The 17,074-nt window shown below is 39.2% G+C and overlaps 1 protein-coding gene across 1 annotated transcript in view; it reads right to left on the bottom strand.

Annotated features, from left to right (window-relative positions):
- dnah2 (dynein, axonemal, heavy chain 2) overlaps positions 1-17,074 on the bottom strand; it is a 60,339-nt gene that overhangs the window by 39,187 nt on the left and 4,078 nt on the right. The window contains exons 8-36 of the mRNA XM_013914648.1: positions 16,827-16,984; positions 14,708-14,795; positions 14,024-14,229; positions 13,512-13,641; positions 12,838-13,020; positions 12,509-12,717; positions 11,785-11,931; positions 11,255-11,411; positions 10,959-11,068; positions 10,717-10,846; positions 10,436-10,624; positions 10,172-10,316; positions 9,880-10,072; positions 9,584-9,784; positions 7,777-7,933; positions 7,161-7,335; positions 6,320-6,483; positions 6,066-6,227; positions 5,826-5,929; positions 5,220-5,376; positions 3,936-4,018; positions 3,178-3,358; positions 2,708-2,846; positions 2,184-2,401; positions 1,715-1,807; positions 1,471-1,596; positions 1,026-1,136; positions 623-817; positions 181-287 (exon numbers count right to left, since the gene is read on the bottom strand). Coding sequence (XP_013770102.1) covers positions 181-287; positions 623-817; positions 1,026-1,136; positions 1,471-1,596; positions 1,715-1,807; positions 2,184-2,401; positions 2,708-2,846; positions 3,178-3,358; positions 3,936-4,018; positions 5,220-5,376; positions 5,826-5,929; positions 6,066-6,227; positions 6,320-6,483; positions 7,161-7,335; positions 7,777-7,933; positions 9,584-9,784; positions 9,880-10,072; positions 10,172-10,316; positions 10,436-10,624; positions 10,717-10,846; positions 10,959-11,068; positions 11,255-11,411; positions 11,785-11,931; positions 12,509-12,717; positions 12,838-13,020; positions 13,512-13,641; positions 14,024-14,229; positions 14,708-14,795; positions 16,827-16,984 — 4,418 coding nt within the window. The remainder of the gene's footprint in view (positions 1-180; positions 288-622; positions 818-1,025; positions 1,137-1,470; positions 1,597-1,714; positions 1,808-2,183; positions 2,402-2,707; positions 2,847-3,177; positions 3,359-3,935; positions 4,019-5,219; positions 5,377-5,825; positions 5,930-6,065; positions 6,228-6,319; positions 6,484-7,160; positions 7,336-7,776; positions 7,934-9,583; positions 9,785-9,879; positions 10,073-10,171; positions 10,317-10,435; positions 10,625-10,716; positions 10,847-10,958; positions 11,069-11,254; positions 11,412-11,784; positions 11,932-12,508; positions 12,718-12,837; positions 13,021-13,511; positions 13,642-14,023; positions 14,230-14,707; positions 14,796-16,826; positions 16,985-17,074) is intronic.

Here is a 17,074-nt window from a genome sequence, read left to right as displayed (position 1 = left end):
ATGAAAAGAACAGATGGAAAGACGTGTACCTGTAGTGGGAGAACACAACCTCGGCATATCATAGATCTGATCATTGAATGTAGAAAACTAGTTTTTTTCTAGGACCAAAAAGATGCCCAAGGTGAAAATCATTACACTCTGGATGTCTGTGTGTGCATCAACTAAGTAATATGATGTCACCTGTCAGTAAGCGGAGTAATGACGAGCCGTCCCGAGTTGCCCAGGTACTCATATCCATAGTTGAACTCTGTGTTGGTCTGTCGGATTATACAATTCATTGCATTCCCCTGGAGTCAAAACAAAACAAAACAAAACTGAAACTAAAAGAGTTTAAATATTTTTTACTAAATTACTAAGCTTACATTAATCTAATGAAAGTGATTAGCTAGTACTTTCATTTGTCTATTCGATATGAGAAGCTGTATATACCAACATAGCACAGCAGGCTAGCTCAGACTAAGTACTGTTTTTCAACTTTTAACAAACAAGATGCTAATTTAATCCCATCTTTACTAAATGTTACTTATACCACCTGCATAAATGTTCCTTTAACCACCACAATCCACTGATAAAAGCAATTTATCAACTCACCTGTTCTATCAGTGTCTTGCGGTCAGCTTACCTGGTCTTTTTCCCAGTAAAGCCGCAGCTGAGAGACCCACTCAAAGGCACTGACATCGTAGCAACCTGCCTTGGCCAGCTTATCAATAACATCCCGAGCATGAACCTCTACTGTCACCAGAGCTACGATCTTCAAACGCAGGACTTTGGGCAAGTTACCACGAATGATCTCTGAATAGCACTGAAGCATGGAGACCTGAGAAAGACAGTTGTACCAAAAATTTGACACATTTATTTGATGCGTGGTCATTTTTTATTGCAACATGACAGCTATGCACTATAACCGCACATGTTTAAATACCCACATGTTTTTGTGGATATAAAATAGTGTGACACCAACAAAAAAGAATATGGTATTTACACACTTTCAGAAGTTTAGTGAAGTGGCAAAAAGTCAGTCAAACCTGTTTCTTCTTCATGGACTTCAGGGGGGCTTTGTCAGCTCTCTCTTTGCAGTTAATGAGAGCTCTTGTGACATCAGCAGTCCACTGGATCTGACTAGCTGTGATTATCATCTAAAACAGGGAGAAATAATCCTTGTTTTAATCTTACTTTAATATTAAAATTGGTTGCAAATGTAATGACTTAACTTCATAAACTAAAAGGCCATTGCTATAAATTTGATACAAATATAATATAAGAAGAGTAAAGTAGCTTATTACTTAACCAAATACACAAGATGAGTAAATCTCTTTTAAACTGGAAAGAAACAAGTTTTATTTAAGCCACTGGGATTTCTACATTATCAACAGGATGTGCAGGAGCAGTAACGGCATCAGTGCCAGTGAATGAGAAAATCAGACAAGAGAAGAAGAAAAGGCAGGGCAGGAAAGCCAAAACCAGACATACCTGTCCTGGCCAAGCTCGGACCCATTTGTCTCTTGGTCCTGATATCCTCTTCAAGTCTACAAGGCAGTCCTTCAGGGACTCCTTTAGTGAAAGGCGCATGCTATGCTCCAGCTCGCACAGCCACTCCTGCATGCACACATGCAAATAAACTGGTGCTCACATTCAGTATCATGATCTTCTCCACTGCATTTATCACCACAACACCCCTGTCATATTATAATTCGGATCATTGTTAGTACTGTACCTCCACAGGTTTGTTCAGTTCCACTTTTTCATATAAAGAAACAAACTCCCCATCAGCAGAGAACATCCCAGCAGCTAGTGTTTTAAGCTTTGTCTAGAAAACACACATTTTGAAGGAAATCCAGTTATTTAGGACAAAGCGGAGTTTCCAGTACACATAATGTGGTTTTATATTATTTAAAGCACAATCAACACAAAGAGAAAGCTTAGAAAATCTCACCAGTTTCCTTAAGAACACTGACAAGTAAAATCTGCACAAGGGCTTTTAATTATCTCTCTTTAATTATCTCTGGTCAATCCAAGAAATGTAAATACGTATGAAATTGCATCAAAAAGCAGATATGAAGAAACACAAGCCATGAAAATTTGTAACGATTACTGCTCCTTACATATTTACATGGCTGCGCTCAATTAACTCCGTTGTAAACAGTAAATGTGTAGCACTGATCACAGAGTATGATTGTCCCTGCCTTTTCAGTAGACAGGCTCTTAATGTTGTCAAAACACTTCTTCAGGTGAGGCTGCATGGCTTGTGGATTCTGTGATTGTCCCAAGATCTCCAGAACGTCATCATTGGACAGGAAATAGAACCTCGGGAAGATCTGCCTTTTGGTCTCCAGGTATGTGTCCAAGGCTTTAAGGATTTCCTCCAGCTCAAAACCCATCTGTGACAGCTTCTCTGGCAAACCTGCAAGGCACAGACGTTGATCATAGACTTAAAACACATTTTTATTTTACAAATTAGATGACTTGGAATTCTTTTTGCTCAATCCAAATCCTTGTTTAGCTAACCTCTTCTATACTGATATTTTAGATGTTACATATTATGTTAAATATTTAAAAGTTAAGGACTTTTTAAAAAAGTTTCAAACTTACATTTGGGCTCTGAACTCATGAAATATTCTTATAGAGTTGTTAAGGGATTTTTAGGGCCTGAAGACACTGTGTGCTACAGTTTTAATAAGAGCACATTCTTTAAAGTAACATGTCATACCAGGCTTGTGTGTTCCCTGCAAGGCATTTTTATCCTTGTGGAGACAACCCGTAATGGTTTTCCAACTAGAACTTATGTCTTCAAATTCTTTGCACTCATGAGGCAACTGCTCCCGGATGTCCTTTCCTTGGAAAATGTTCTGGGGGAATAAAAGAGCATTTAAATATATAGTTACAGACACTAAGGAATAGACAAAGCTCAATTCTATCCTGAAAAAGAAAAGAAAATGAAATGCTCAAAGGGAGCAGCAAGAAAACTGAAATGAGAAAACAAAACAAGACAGCGATGGATAAAGACTGAAAAGGAATGACAACATGCAACTAAATTGTTATCAATACAAGAAACTTCCATCCGTTGCATGCGCAAAATAATTCATAAAAATAATACATGTATAAATCAAATAACTAGTATTCAAACACAATAAAATAACCAAATATATTTTAGAAGTACTCTGCCTGGGTTGCTTGTACCTCCAAATAAATCCAGTGCCGTTGCACATTAAGGATCATCTCAGTGACTTCCAGCACATGGGAGAGCTGACGCTCCCAGCGGTCCACCTCCTGTTCAAAGGCTTTGACAAACCGAGATGCCTTCATTGTGGACAAAATAACTTGGTTGTCCTCCAGTGCCTGGAAAACCTCTTCTGTGCTCCTGGGAGACAAAAGGAGGGTAAACATGACCACTGACGACTGCTTAAAATTGGATTGTAAGACTAATATTACTTCACTCTGTTAGTTTACACGCAGCAACAATGTTTCAGTGAAACTGTTGCACAGCTGTGGTGCCCTGTTCTGCATTAACCGTGCACAGAGTCTGCTGAATTAGTGTCACTGTGTATCTTCCCCTCTGCCTGCTTTCATCATGTTCAGTGTGGCTCAGCGGCACTGTAAAATCAGCAGCAATGGCTCAGGCCTGCTGATTAAACTGGATCTGAGGTCTGACTCAGTTTGTATGCAGCGGATGGCTTAAACATTCCCGCTGACACATCTGCTCATTCTAACTTCATAAACAATCATATTACTCTCAGATCCATTGGATATACGCTCTATAGTATATAGAGACGTAACACAGGCGTGTAGAGTATGAAAACCTAACCTCATGACAGTGCTGAGCTGTACTGAACTGACGGTGATGCAAATACATAAAGGTATGATGAATACTGAGGTTTGATGGAAAACGTCTTTTTCTTTTCTTCTCTAAACCGTGCCTTCAAGGCTCACTTTCTCACCTCAGTCGATAGTGGCCTTCGTCTTTGTAAGGTGCTATGTCCAGGGTCATTTCCTTCCACGTCTTGGTGATACCCTTCAGACCCTTCAATGTCACACATAAAAAGCACTGTTAAGAGAAAAACTACACTGACCTAGCAAAATAATGAGGAAATATTTCCAGTCTTTTCATATTGACCCAACTTGATTGATGAGACAGTCATATGACCCGATTAATAACAGAGCACAATTCACCTTAGCTTTGAGTTTTAGTGTATGAATTCACTGGGGATGGAGAACTTTTACATTTGCATAATGACAAAATTTCTTTTCCAATCGCTCTTTTGTGACCTCTTACAAGAGATTCTTTTTCCTATCACTGGGTCTGAGGTGGCGGGAATAAGAATTAGCACCTCCGAGTGTGAGCTGGTTTCAGCTGGGATACAGTGGAGTGCCCAGGCCAGGTCAGGGACAAGGTGCTGCCCTGAGTGGATGAGTATCTCAAGGTATTATGAATAAGTGATTGGAGAGTGGAGAGGGGAAAGTGATAGATTGGTGCTGTTGTTGCTGTAATGCGGATGCTGTAGCAGTCTGTTGTAGTGAAGAGTGTGAAAGAGTGTGTTCGATCTATGTTCCTGCCCTCACCCATAGCCACGAGCTCTGGGTAGGGATTAAAGAACGAGGTTGGAAATACAAGCAGCAGAAATGAGCTTCCTCCAGAGGGTGGCTGAGATCTCCCTTGTCAATAAAGTGAGTAGTTCTTCTAGTTGGGAAGGACTCAGATTATAGCTGCGACTCTGTTACTGCTACTATAACCGACTGAGGTGGTTTGGGCATCGCATTCGCTAGAGCGATTAAATCTCTAGGCCGACTTCGGAAGGCCTGGAGATATAATCTCCCACCCGAATGAGCCGAAGGAGGAGGCTGACGAGAGGGAGGTCTTGGCTTAGAGTGCTGGCTCCATAACCTAGAAAATGGACGGCTGGATGAATTGTGTGAGCCACACATAGATCTCTTTTGGCAGATACTTTTTGGACTTAAGTTTTTCTTCATTTTACTCTGAATTTTCTGGTGTTGTATGTCTATTAAGGGAAAAGATTTTATCAGTAATACAAAAAGTACATTTCCTTCTTAAAACCCCTGGAAGGAAACACTTTCTGAAACCTAATGGAGAATTTAAATTTCAGATTCTGATAGGGTAATACTGACTAAACCACATCAAACAATTGCTCCCTTCAGGCTCGCTTTCACTCACAGTGCTACAAAAGTTCCCACTGAGCACCTGTCTATATTTATAAAAAAAACACCTGTTCTATGGAGAGTTCCTTGGTGGCGGCTCCAGAGATCTCGCAGATTTTGCCAGCATACATGTTGAAGCCGAGAGATATGATCTTTTCCAGGGTGAATTCAACACTGGTTGGGTCAAAAGAATACTGCAGCTCCTCAGAGATCTGCTTCCAGTGCCTGAAAGACGCATTTTAAGTTAAGTTATTCTTGTCCCACTTTGCTCAGATGAAGAAATATGCAAGGCTAATTGCAAGAACACACAGGTCTTTATTTCAAAAGCACTCGTGAATTTTTTGTGTGTAAACAGTGTGGTAATAGTGATGCAGTAATGTAACTCATGTCTGTTACATTAACAAAGCTAGGAAAATCTTCTGTTTGTAAGAAGAGAAAGAAAGAAAGTGTAAAAGAGGGGGAGTGTCAGCTAACACTTTGTGGCAGTTCTTGATTTGAGACACTAGCAACTTAGCTACAAGCAATAAACTGCTCACAGTCTTAATTCTCTAATCTTTTAATGATGCTCATTTGTAGTTGTAAACCAACTCCATTAGGCACACAGATGCTTCATGCATTTTAACACATCCAACATATACTGAAATGACAACAGAGAGCCTGTTTTCAGTCAGTACCTGTCTCTTATGGCTGGGTTCCTCAGATCAGCAATGAGCGGGATGACCTGCCTAAACTGGTCAATCCTGTTCTTGGAGAAATCTACAATATCCCACTGTTTATCCTGCAATCAGACAGAGATCACATCCTCACAGCTGTGTGATGAAAATGTCAAGTACTGTTAAGTACTGCATTTTGTGATTTGGCAACAAATTTTGTAAATTTAGCAGTCACTAGACTGTCTTCAATGAAGTAGTGACCTTCAGATCTCTCTGGAGTTTATGGAGTTTTTTAAACATGTCCTGTGCGGCAGTCTCCATGCTCTCTGTCTGCAGTGTACCAAACTGGCCAGCCTTCCAGATATTCCAGTTGCCGTTCCATTCCTCTGTGATATCCCAGACCTGCTGCAGTTGGTCCAAGTCCTACAAACCACATAGCACAATTTATTGTCGTCAAATGTTACTGTGTTGCACCAATGCTATGTTAACATTCTGAGCCTAGTGCTGGTCCACACCTTCTCCAGAGTCCGTATGCTTTTGGAGGGGGCTTGTTCTATTTTGAAGAATCTCAGCCCATCGAGGATGGTGCTTTCTTCCTGTTTCAGAGTCTCCAGTTGGCTACGATGCTCTGCTATTTGTTTTAAGGCCAAGTCAGTGCTCAGTGCACTGTTAAATGGACCTGGATATGCAAAAACGTAGTGAGGTATGCACTCATGAAGGCACATAAACATTAATCATCTGTTTAGCACTGGAAAAAAAATGAAGAAACAAACATTGTCTAAACACACTAAGACTGACCTAAGCTTTGAAAAAATAAGAGCAAAGATTAAGTCATACTGTTTCTACCAAGTTGTCCTCAGTAGTATGTCTTATGTAATATTTCTGTTTATATTATCTAACTGTGGAAACATTTCTTTTATCACTTTATAGATTTTTTTACAGCGCTTACAAAGGATTTAATATTGGTCTATTAGTCTATTCACCAACCACTGAACATACAAAGACTTTGATTGGAAGTAATGAAAATAGGACGTGAAACAAAAGTAAAACCTTCTAAATAGGAAAAAAAGATAATATTGGACATAAAAGCAGCAGGAAAAGGCAGAAGAGGTGGAAAAGGTGAGGGGCATTATAAATATGAAGTATTATGAGTAACAAAGCAGAGATACAGGGTCAAGAAAAGATTAGAAACTGGGTATTGTTCCAAAAGAGGCTTAATTTAGATCGTTAATGAGAAAAAAAGAAACAGAACAAGTGAAAGGTGCGCAATCACAAAATCATGACAAACTTGAAAACAAAGTATCTGAATATGTGAAAGAGCAAATGAGGGAGAGAGATAGAGAGAGGGACTGTGACCTTTGGCACTGAACTCCTCCACAGTGGCCTCAACCGTCTTCTTCAACTCCTCGTACGAGAGGAGGAGGCTGCTCTTAAACTTTTCCTTTTGTTTCTGCAGCATGATGTCACTGTCGATCAACACCTGCTGGAACCACACCCACTCCTCATTCAGCACATCACGCATTTCCTGCACCTGCAGAGAAACCGAACACAGTCAGCAGAACTGAATCATGATTAGAGGGAATGCATTTCTTCATGACATGTTCCAACAGTGTGTATATGTGTGCAGACACTCAGACACTCAAGGTATACAAAATAAATTTGGCCGTGATTAGAAAAGATATGTTTTGATTGGTAAACTATATTTTGATACTATCTGAGGCCAATGAATGATAAACTTCACCCTCTGTGTAACTGCACAGTTACTGTCAATATCAAAACAATATGAAAGACATTTAATTTGGCATGTCGCTCATAAGCAACACCAGCAGTACTCTTGCACTCACTGAGAGAGATAACTGGATAGACTTTACAGAGATACAAAGACAATGTGAAAATCCAATGTGATTGTATATAATACATACACAAAAACGTGTGCTTTTTCAGTTTGTTTAGGGATGAACAAGGCACCTACATCTTGTTCCACTGGGACTTCATATTTGCCGAGGATAGCAAACTGTTCATGGATGACAGGAATCTGAGCTTCGGTCTTGGCCAAATTGCTCTGGAGAGTCTCCAAGAGCTTTTGGCTCTCACTGAGCTCCGTCAGTGTCTGGGGAGATTTTTTCAGCCTAAGCACACATAGTACATACAAACAAATACAACACAAAGTCAGATTTGCTTTTTATTATATTCATTCATTAACATTCATTTCGGCAATGTTAACTGGATCGTTCCTTCATCTTCATGTTCTGTACCCTAAAACATGCCCTAATATGCACGATATAGTCACACTTGCAGGATTTGTAAAAAGTCAACAGTCAATTAAGTGCCCACTAAGACTGCAAGTGTTCAGAGGACAGAAGAGACTGATGAAATGTCATGTCACTCCTGAAAACCCAAATACAACAGACTATAATCCCACTAAAAGTCTCGTTAGGCTACAGTTTGGTAGCCTATTAAGAATAAATTAATGACATATGTGATGTTTTGCATAACTGTAACCCCACTAGCAAGAAAGTTGTGAAAGTTGTGCTATCATAAACCCACACTGTATACTCATTAATACATTAAAAACAGATAAAACATATAAAATGTTTAAACTGAGATGGGATAAGGCAACAAAAGGAACATCTTGCAACTAATTAGATTCATTGGCAGCAGCTCACTGACATTACTGGGTGTAAAATGAGCATCTTAGACAGACAGTTTCTCAGAAATGAACATGGGCAAAAGAAAAATGCATCTAGTGGTTATTTCAGCAAAGCAATGTTAAGCAGTATACTGCATCTAATACAACTGCATGTCTTCACAGTAGAAGAGTCTGGGTTCAGAAGTGGCCTGTCTGCAGTCCAGACCTTTCACCAATTGAAAACATTTGATGCATCATCAAACGAAAAACATAAAGAAGACCGACTGTTGAACAGCTACAATACTATTGGACAGCATTCGTCTACTTAGTCCAGCAGCTGGTCTACTGAGTTTATAGCTGTAAATGGATTGTTATTCACAGAAGATGGGCTACAACACAGTCTGTGTCCCAGATGTGTTACTGCCATTAAATTATAAACAAGCGAATATTTTTTCAGTTTAAACATTAACTTGTTTTCTGTGTTTTAATGTGAATAAAATCATTGTATTTTGCTCTATTTATATTTTACCCAGCATCCAAACATCTAAAATAACTGCTTGTTATGTGATTGTAATTGCATGTTACGTCCCAACCTCTGTGCTTCGATAAATTATTTTCAATTCTTTCACAAGGTCTCTGCTTAATTAAATACACTTAGCGCTGCCGACTGCTCCGAAGCTAAGTTTGGAAAAGATTGTATCAAATGCCGGTTAAGTGTAGCATACAATTACATTTTTCTGCTAAAAGTGCACAAGATTGCAAGTGTGTGTGGGCAAAGCAGCCTGCACTGCGTGGGCTGACCTGTAGATGTTGCTGTTATGGGCTTCAGGCAAACAAGCGCTGACATTCAATTCGTAATTCATGATCAAAGCATGTACTGGATAGCGCACAGCTCACACAAACTCCTCTTTGATAACACTTATATAACTGATGTCTTTTTCTCAGTAGAATGATAGTTTTGGTAAACTTTTATAAGACTTCTTCACTTCAAACAACATTAAATATTGACCTTAAAACATACGGAATTTCTAGGAAATGAGTCCTCAAACATTAACTCGTGATTAATTATATTCACAAGAAAGCATCTACTAGGTCCCAGAGTCAGCGACATAAACCCCTGTACGATAAGGTTATTTCACTGATTTCCCACCTGCTGGCACTGTCTTCCAGGGAGGCATGAAGTTCTTTTAGGCGCATGCTGGCCATGTCACTGAGAAGCTGAGTGAACTTGGTTTGCCACTCATTACAGTGCTGCACCAAGGAAGACTTGAGCGGTGAACAGTCCAGCATGACAAACTGGATGTTAAGCACCGTCTCTTCTTGTTGAACACTGCTGGCCTTCTCTGAGTACCTGGAAGTCAAGACGTGATAAAATATTGCAGAAAAAAAACTTTGTGGACGACTCAAGAGAACGCCGTTAAATATTTAGATTATACTTCACAGTACCTTTGTATATCTGCATCAAAAGAAGACAGTGGTAGGTTAAGTCTCTGGTAGCGTTGTATAATGGAATCCTTATTCATCTCCCAGATGTCCCTGTATTTGTCCCAGTTTTTTAAATGAGATTGCAATTGGCTGGCATTGGCTGTCATCCCTGAGGCAATTGCAGCCTGAATCTTTTTTATCCCCTCATCTTGCCCTGGTGGATCAAACAGCATCAGAGTTAAAGGATAGAATTACAGACATGGTGACATATATGTTTATACTGTATTTTTATGTTTTAAAAAAATGTTCTGACCTATAATGATGTGTATGGGATCCTTCTGGGACTCTTGGTTGGAGAGAAGTTCTTGGAGTCGTTTAAATTCTGAGATGAGACTGATGAGCTGAGGCATAACATTCACAACCTGAGCAAGCTTTCTGAGAGTTGGGGAAAACGCTACCTGTTAAAAGAGACCCACATACTCATGTTTTAAACTGTTAACATATATGGACATGTCCCTTCACAATGTCAACAAATCAATATCAATGACTGAACCGGATTAAAACAGGTATCTAGTACCTTTGGAGCCATTAGTGGAGCTGCACTGTGGAGGGTAACGAGGACTTTAAACAGGGGGCTGGGTGTAGTCTTGCTGTCACCGTTGATCGCTCTGGATAGCTTCTTCAAGGAGTTTTTGATGTTACTGTTGAAAGCTTCTTCTATCATATGATCCACCCTCTCTATGTAGTTCACCCAGTGCTCCTGGACCTTAAAAACCATTTCACAATTTTAACATACAAAATACTGCAATAGAAACTAATATTATTATTATTATTATGGCAGATGAACAGAGGACATACCTCAGGTCCATCATCTGCCAAGATGTCATAGATCCGGGTCATGATATTGACAATATCCTGGTGTGCTGAGCGAAGTATTTGGAGAATGTTCTGCAGGTGAGCCTTCTGGTCATCCTCAAACTCCAGATTCCTAAATGAAAATAATTGAATTAAATAAATAATACTTTACATTGAATTTATTTTATGCATTTATTAGACAGACTTGTAATGTAATGAAAATGAGTTGTTAAATCAGTTCTTACCTGTACACAGTTTTTCCATCCAGTTTAATCAGAAGTGCTTCACTAATCTGATGACAGTGTTTGAAGATGGACTGACTGGACACTTTGTAATTATTTATTATCACATGGAGCTGAAAATAAGAGGAGTGTAGAGGGAAGAAGACAAGTGAAGCTGCTGAGTAAGACTCATCCACAGAGGTTTATTACAGGTTCAAAAAAATACGCTACAGATAAGGAAAATGTGATTGTTGCTAGTTTAGTTACTGTTGTCACTCAAAAGAAAAATATCTGTAAGTGGTGAACTGCAATCTTACAACCTTGTCAACATGCAGGAGACAATCACGGATGAAGATGTTAGAAGCTCCTTTAGACAACCACAGGAGTTTGGTCAGACCCGGCTGGATCTTCTTATCAATGAAACGTATTCTCTCCCGAAAAAGACCCAACTCCTCAGGAGAGAGCATTTCTGTGATCCTGGGACCCACAGATAACTATGTTTTTCTACTGACTGAATAATATCTGAACAGGAAAGATTATCAAATACAGCATTTACATCTTTCTCTGTGCTTGTAGGTGTGTAAATGTGCGAAATTATGAATCCATTTTAAAGTCTTACAAGTGTTGATCAGTATTGGTGTCACGCGTTTCATTTTGTATAAAAGTGTAAGCACACGGGACCTTTAATTTAAGTGATTTTCATTAGCTCACTGATTAATAATCTTCTTATAGTGCTCACAATTACAAGGATGTTAATTCACAAGACGTGTTCACAACACGAAAACTGGTCAAGCTCTCCAGATGAATGGTGATGCTGTGTAATGCTGCAAGCGAGTGTTCCAAGTCAGACCTGTTATACTCGCGGACCAGCAGCAGTACTTGCTGCCTCAGGCCTCTGAGGTCATCTCTGTCCTGGTAAATGTCAGATACACTCTGGGGGATCTCAAACTTTAATCGATCCCAGCACTGGATCTCAGAGAACAGATTCAACAGGTCGCTAGACAAAAAAGATACAAAATAACAATACAGAGTAAGTACATTAAAATGTAAAGTTGTACGTAAATCTCTGGAGACCCCTGGGAAATTATACACTTTAATGACTGATTTAAGCTAAAACATTAAATACACTGCCTCCAGTAAACAGCTATCTTGTTGGAAACATTTCAAGTATAACTTCTGCAGTACAAGGCTGAGCAAAAGCATCCCTGAAATTCCACCAGGGCCTACTTTTAGCTGGCTACCAAAGCTGTTGTAAATACTTGTTTAGAGCGGTGCCCAATAGGCTGCACATGATATAATATTCATAACTCATACAGTTTAACTTCACAGTCATGAATCTGTTTGCACACATTTATATAAAAACGGCACATGTACACATTTGTGTGTTTGTATTCATGCCCAAATGTTTGGTCTTTGCATGAATCTATTGTGTAAGAGCACATTTGTGTATTCACCTAACAGTAAAGTGTATTTACCATCAGTTATAGTGCATCTAGGTTTATTACACAGAGTTTAGTATGTAAGCTTTGTACCTCTGGTGTTTAAGTCATGTGTGCTCGTGTTGTTTGACCCACTTGTCAAAGTTGATGTCCAGCTTCTTGTCCTTGCAGCGCACCATGAGTGGCTGCTCCAGGCGTTTGAGATACTGCACATCCAACTTCTGAGTCCATTCACTGAAGTTCTTCCTCACAATCTCATCCAGAATTTGCATAGTTTGACCACAGGTGGTAAGTAACTCCTTGCAGGTCTGAGAATCCAGTATTAAGTGGGCCTTCTGAAGCACCTGGAGGCAAAGGAGAGCAAACAGAGTAGAGGAGATGGAAGTAAGGTTGGTTAGTGATTGCAGAAAGCAATAATTGTGTACTAAAAATCAAAGGTCTTTCTTGTTGTCTAAACGCCTCACCTCCATGAATCTCTCTAACTGATGTCTTTGGGCCGTCACCCAGTAGACCTGGCCTGCTTTCCGGGGCATATGATCAGGGTAAAACATTGAGGTCTGGTTCAGCTCTTTGTTTCCGATTTTAAGCTCTTTGTAAAAGATATTGCAGGTTTCCTCCAGCTTCTCTTCTACAGTGCGCTTAATAGACTGTGATGGAAGAATTCAAAGATACATGTTATGATGGTAACAGAAAAAAATAGGGCAAAGAGAAAAGTTTAGCTGTAATGAAAACAGAAAAATAGCATTTAATCGATCATTGCACTGAATGAAATCTGTAATTGGAACAAATCTGAAGGTCTCTAGTACAACAAAAGCAAACTATTCACCCATGTGTGCAACTGCTTTTACTCTAACAAACACACAAACTTGAGCACAGCAATTTATTCACCCCGTTATCATGGCAAAGTGTGTAATACACTATTCCATCGTGTCTTTGGACACATGTGCAGAAGTTGCAGTCACAGCAGGGTTTTGCCATGATACTGGGTTGATTTATTAGAATTAGCAACGCAGGGCCAGATATTAACCTGTAACATTTAATTAAAAACAAATGAAAATGTGTTACATTGTTAAATACAAATTTAGCCAATGGTAAAACTTGTGTAACTGTTTCTGTGAATGTCTTTGTGAAAGCGTACCTTGCGAGCGAACAAAGGCGTAAAGACGTCAAGGAGCCGAATTCCTTCCTCAACTGTGTTCCCTGTCGTAAACACTGAACCAATCAGGCCCTGAATCTTCATCTCCAGATCTTTTACAAACGCACAAAACCTGTACACATGCATACACACACCAAAACATGTCTACAAGCCAAAATACTTAATGAATTTAGCAAAAGCATGCTAACAGAAGTGTAGACACGCATACTAACACTGATATCCGCAGAGACGCATTAATGTAGAGGAGAAGTTAAAATCGTGTAGGGATGTATTAACATAATGAGCATCCAGAGGTAAGATCAGAAAAATAGCTTTTATATTTGTTCACCTTCTGCCAAACCACTCATTTGGGTTGCATAGGTTCTGGTGCTCCCTTTATTTAACTGCCCGTGGCTCCCCACAAACAACAATTATATTTTAGAAACATGCAAAAACCCTTTCAAACTATTATATTCCATATTCATTTGATTATTTTAAAACAAACAAAGCTTAACCTGTTGAATTCATTGCACCATGTGGTATCCTTGACATCAAGTATGCCCTTGTCAACAGAGCGTAGTTTTTCCAGGCTGCGATGGAAGTCTCTTTCATTCTTCAGGAGGGTGCCAGTAAACCCTGGTCCCTTGCAACCACCTAAGCATGGCAGAGCCCTCTGCTGACCATCCTCCCAGCGGGCAAACTGATGCTGGCAGTCACATATCTGTGAGCAGACAAGAGAAGCTAATAATCTCATATCAAACAACATATATATCTATCCCACACAAGGGATTTTCTGAAATTATATTGGAGGTGATCACCTGCTGACTCATAAGACTATCTATAAAGTTGTCAACAATAAAGGCCACCTTACTCACACAAATGAGCAAACTGTCACTGTCCTTTGTATACTGTTTAAGAAATGGTATTTAAATAGAAACAAAATTTCTTTTCAGTTTTTGTTCTGGGTGTTTTGTCATTAGTCTCCATTTTACAGGAGCCCAAGCTGCTTTTATACAAGAGTTCTGTCTACAGAAGAGCTACTGAAAGAGTAGGACAGCACAAGGTGGGTGCCATTTTTTCCTTTCTTTTTTTGAAACATGTCTTTTTAGTATTGTTCCTTTGCTCATGATGGTTAACCTGATAATTGTGATTCAGTATGCAGTGTTACTTGTTCTGTGCTACCGAGAGAAAATATTTACCTCAATTAGATCTCTGAGCCTCTGAACATACGACTCAATCACCACGATAAACGTTGTTTTGTCCAGGACCCAGCCTTTTCGGGAATACCTGATGTGAATGAAAAAGGATAAAGATAAAGGAAAAGGCTAGAACAACGGAGCAAAGAGAGCAAAGAGAGCAAAGAGAGCAAAGAGCAACAGAAGAAAAGGCAGAAAATGGGCTTGGATGACTGGAGCTTGGTGGGCAACACTAAATGAAATGGTTTTTCATTTTATAATATATCTTTAGAGGTTATAAATAGGACGAGTGAAGTTTATCAATTGTGAAATCTTTAAAAAGAAAAAGGACATTGTATATATCAGTGGTCCCCAACATTTTTTGCACCACGGACCGGCCTTTAAGGTGTCGTGGATAAATACAACAACATAAAACCAGTACTGGTACCAAAAAAAAGAAGATTTATTCATAACACACAGGAAAATAACCAGGGAATCTGAGTAAATGATAAAAACATTAAAAAAATAGTGCTAAAAAACGATAACAACCCTGAAAACCATAAACTTCACACCTGAGCCTCAACTCTTGCGGCTCGGTACCAAACGACTCACGGACTCATGGAAAAAGTCTGGAAACTGTGTAAAATGTAAATAAAACAGTATTCAAGGACTTGTACATCTCAAAAATCTACATTTTAATCACAATAGAACAGAATAACAGATGTTTAAACTGAGAATGTGTTTCATTTAAAGAACAACATTCATTTTGAATTTGATAGCAACACGTGTCTAAAAAGTTCGGATGGGGTCATGTTTGCCACTGTGTAGCTCCCCTCTTCTTTTAACAACAGTCTGTAGACATCTGTGAACTGAGGAGAACAGCTGCTGGACATTCATGTCCGATAGAGGATTCTAGCTGCTCTACATCTTCTTTGTTCTTCTTTGTCATATTTTTCTTTCAAGATGCGCCAAACGTTTTGGTTGGTGAAAGGTCTGAACTTCTACTGCGAAGCCACGATGTTGTAATTGATGTAGGATGTGGTTTGTCTTACTGAAATATGCGAGGCCTTCCCTGACAAAGACATCATCTGGATGGGAGCATGCATGCTGCTCTAAAACTTGTGTATTCCTTTCAGCACTGATGGTGCCTTTCCAGATGTGCAAGCTACCAATTCCATAGGCACCACGCACCATCAGGCTTTTGAACTGAGCACTGATAACCAGATGATACCTCTCTCCTCTTTAGTGCAGGGGATTCTTTCCAAAAAGAATTTTAAATTTGGATTCGTCTGACCACAGAACAGTTTTCCACTTTGCCTCAGTCCATCTTAAATGAGCTTTGGCCCAGAGAAGATGGCATTTCTGCATCATGTTCACATGTGGCTTCTTCTTTGCACGGTAGAGCTTTAATCTGCACTTGTGGATGGCACGGTTAACTGTGTTTACATACAGTCATTTCTGGAAGCATTCCTGATTCTATGTAGTGATTTTCATGACAGAAACATGCATGTTGCTGTTTTTTTGTTTGTTTGTTTTCTTTAATGCAGATCCCCAAGTGCCCAAAGACACAGGCTTAATATTGATTTTTAGCCTTGTCCTTTGTGCACAGAGTTTTTTTTCCACATCCTCTGAATCTTTTGATTATATTATGTAGTTGGCAAGATATTCCAAGTCTTTGCAGTTTGACCTGGAGAAACATTATTCTGAAACTGTTTCAGATTTGATAGTTTTTTTTGTTCTTTGTGTATTTTATGTTCAATATAGGTATTTGTTGTGCCTGAAAATGAACAAATAAATGAATGAATGAATGAATGAATGAATGAATGAACCTCTGACCACCAAACTGCCTCTCTAAGATACTCAATCACTTTACTGACTGACTGTTATCCGTTAACCTAATTAGCTACAAAATGTTCCTCCAGCTTTTTGGAATTCAGCTTTTATTTCAAGGTTGAGAACAAAATACAAGAAGATCTGAGGTGATGATCACTGTAACCAACGTGGCTGAACTTATTTAAGTAAATATGAACCTTAATATGAATTTAGGTTCAAGTTCAGACTATCTATATTCAACATATTTAGGAATTTAAAACAATCAAGAAAACTCTGTTTTGTATTTCTATGCATGTAAAATTTCTCCTACTTGTGATGAATTTTTGAGGCACGGAGGTAAACTTCCTTCCAGATCAGGCAACACTGCATGCAGTCGCTGAGGATTTGTTTGCTAGATAACACGTAGCCTTCAAAAATCCTGTCCAGACAGATCCTTTGAGAGCACAGACGGATGATCTCATTAGTCATCTGCAACACAGGGACATATATTTTAAGTATTTGGCAGCTGAGCTTTTTCTTGCTCTTATTAACTTATTATAAGGAGAACAAAGAAAGCAT

This window comes from Pundamilia nyererei, unplaced genomic scaffold (genome assembly GCF_000239375.1).
Source record: "Pundamilia nyererei isolate P.nyererei 1_Seehausen unplaced genomic scaffold, PunNye1.0 scaffold00213, whole genome shotgun sequence".
In the NCBI taxonomy this organism is placed as follows: domain Eukaryota; kingdom Metazoa; phylum Chordata; class Actinopteri; order Cichliformes; family Cichlidae; genus Pundamilia; species Pundamilia nyererei.
This window is presented reverse-complemented; position numbering and strand designations above follow the sequence as displayed.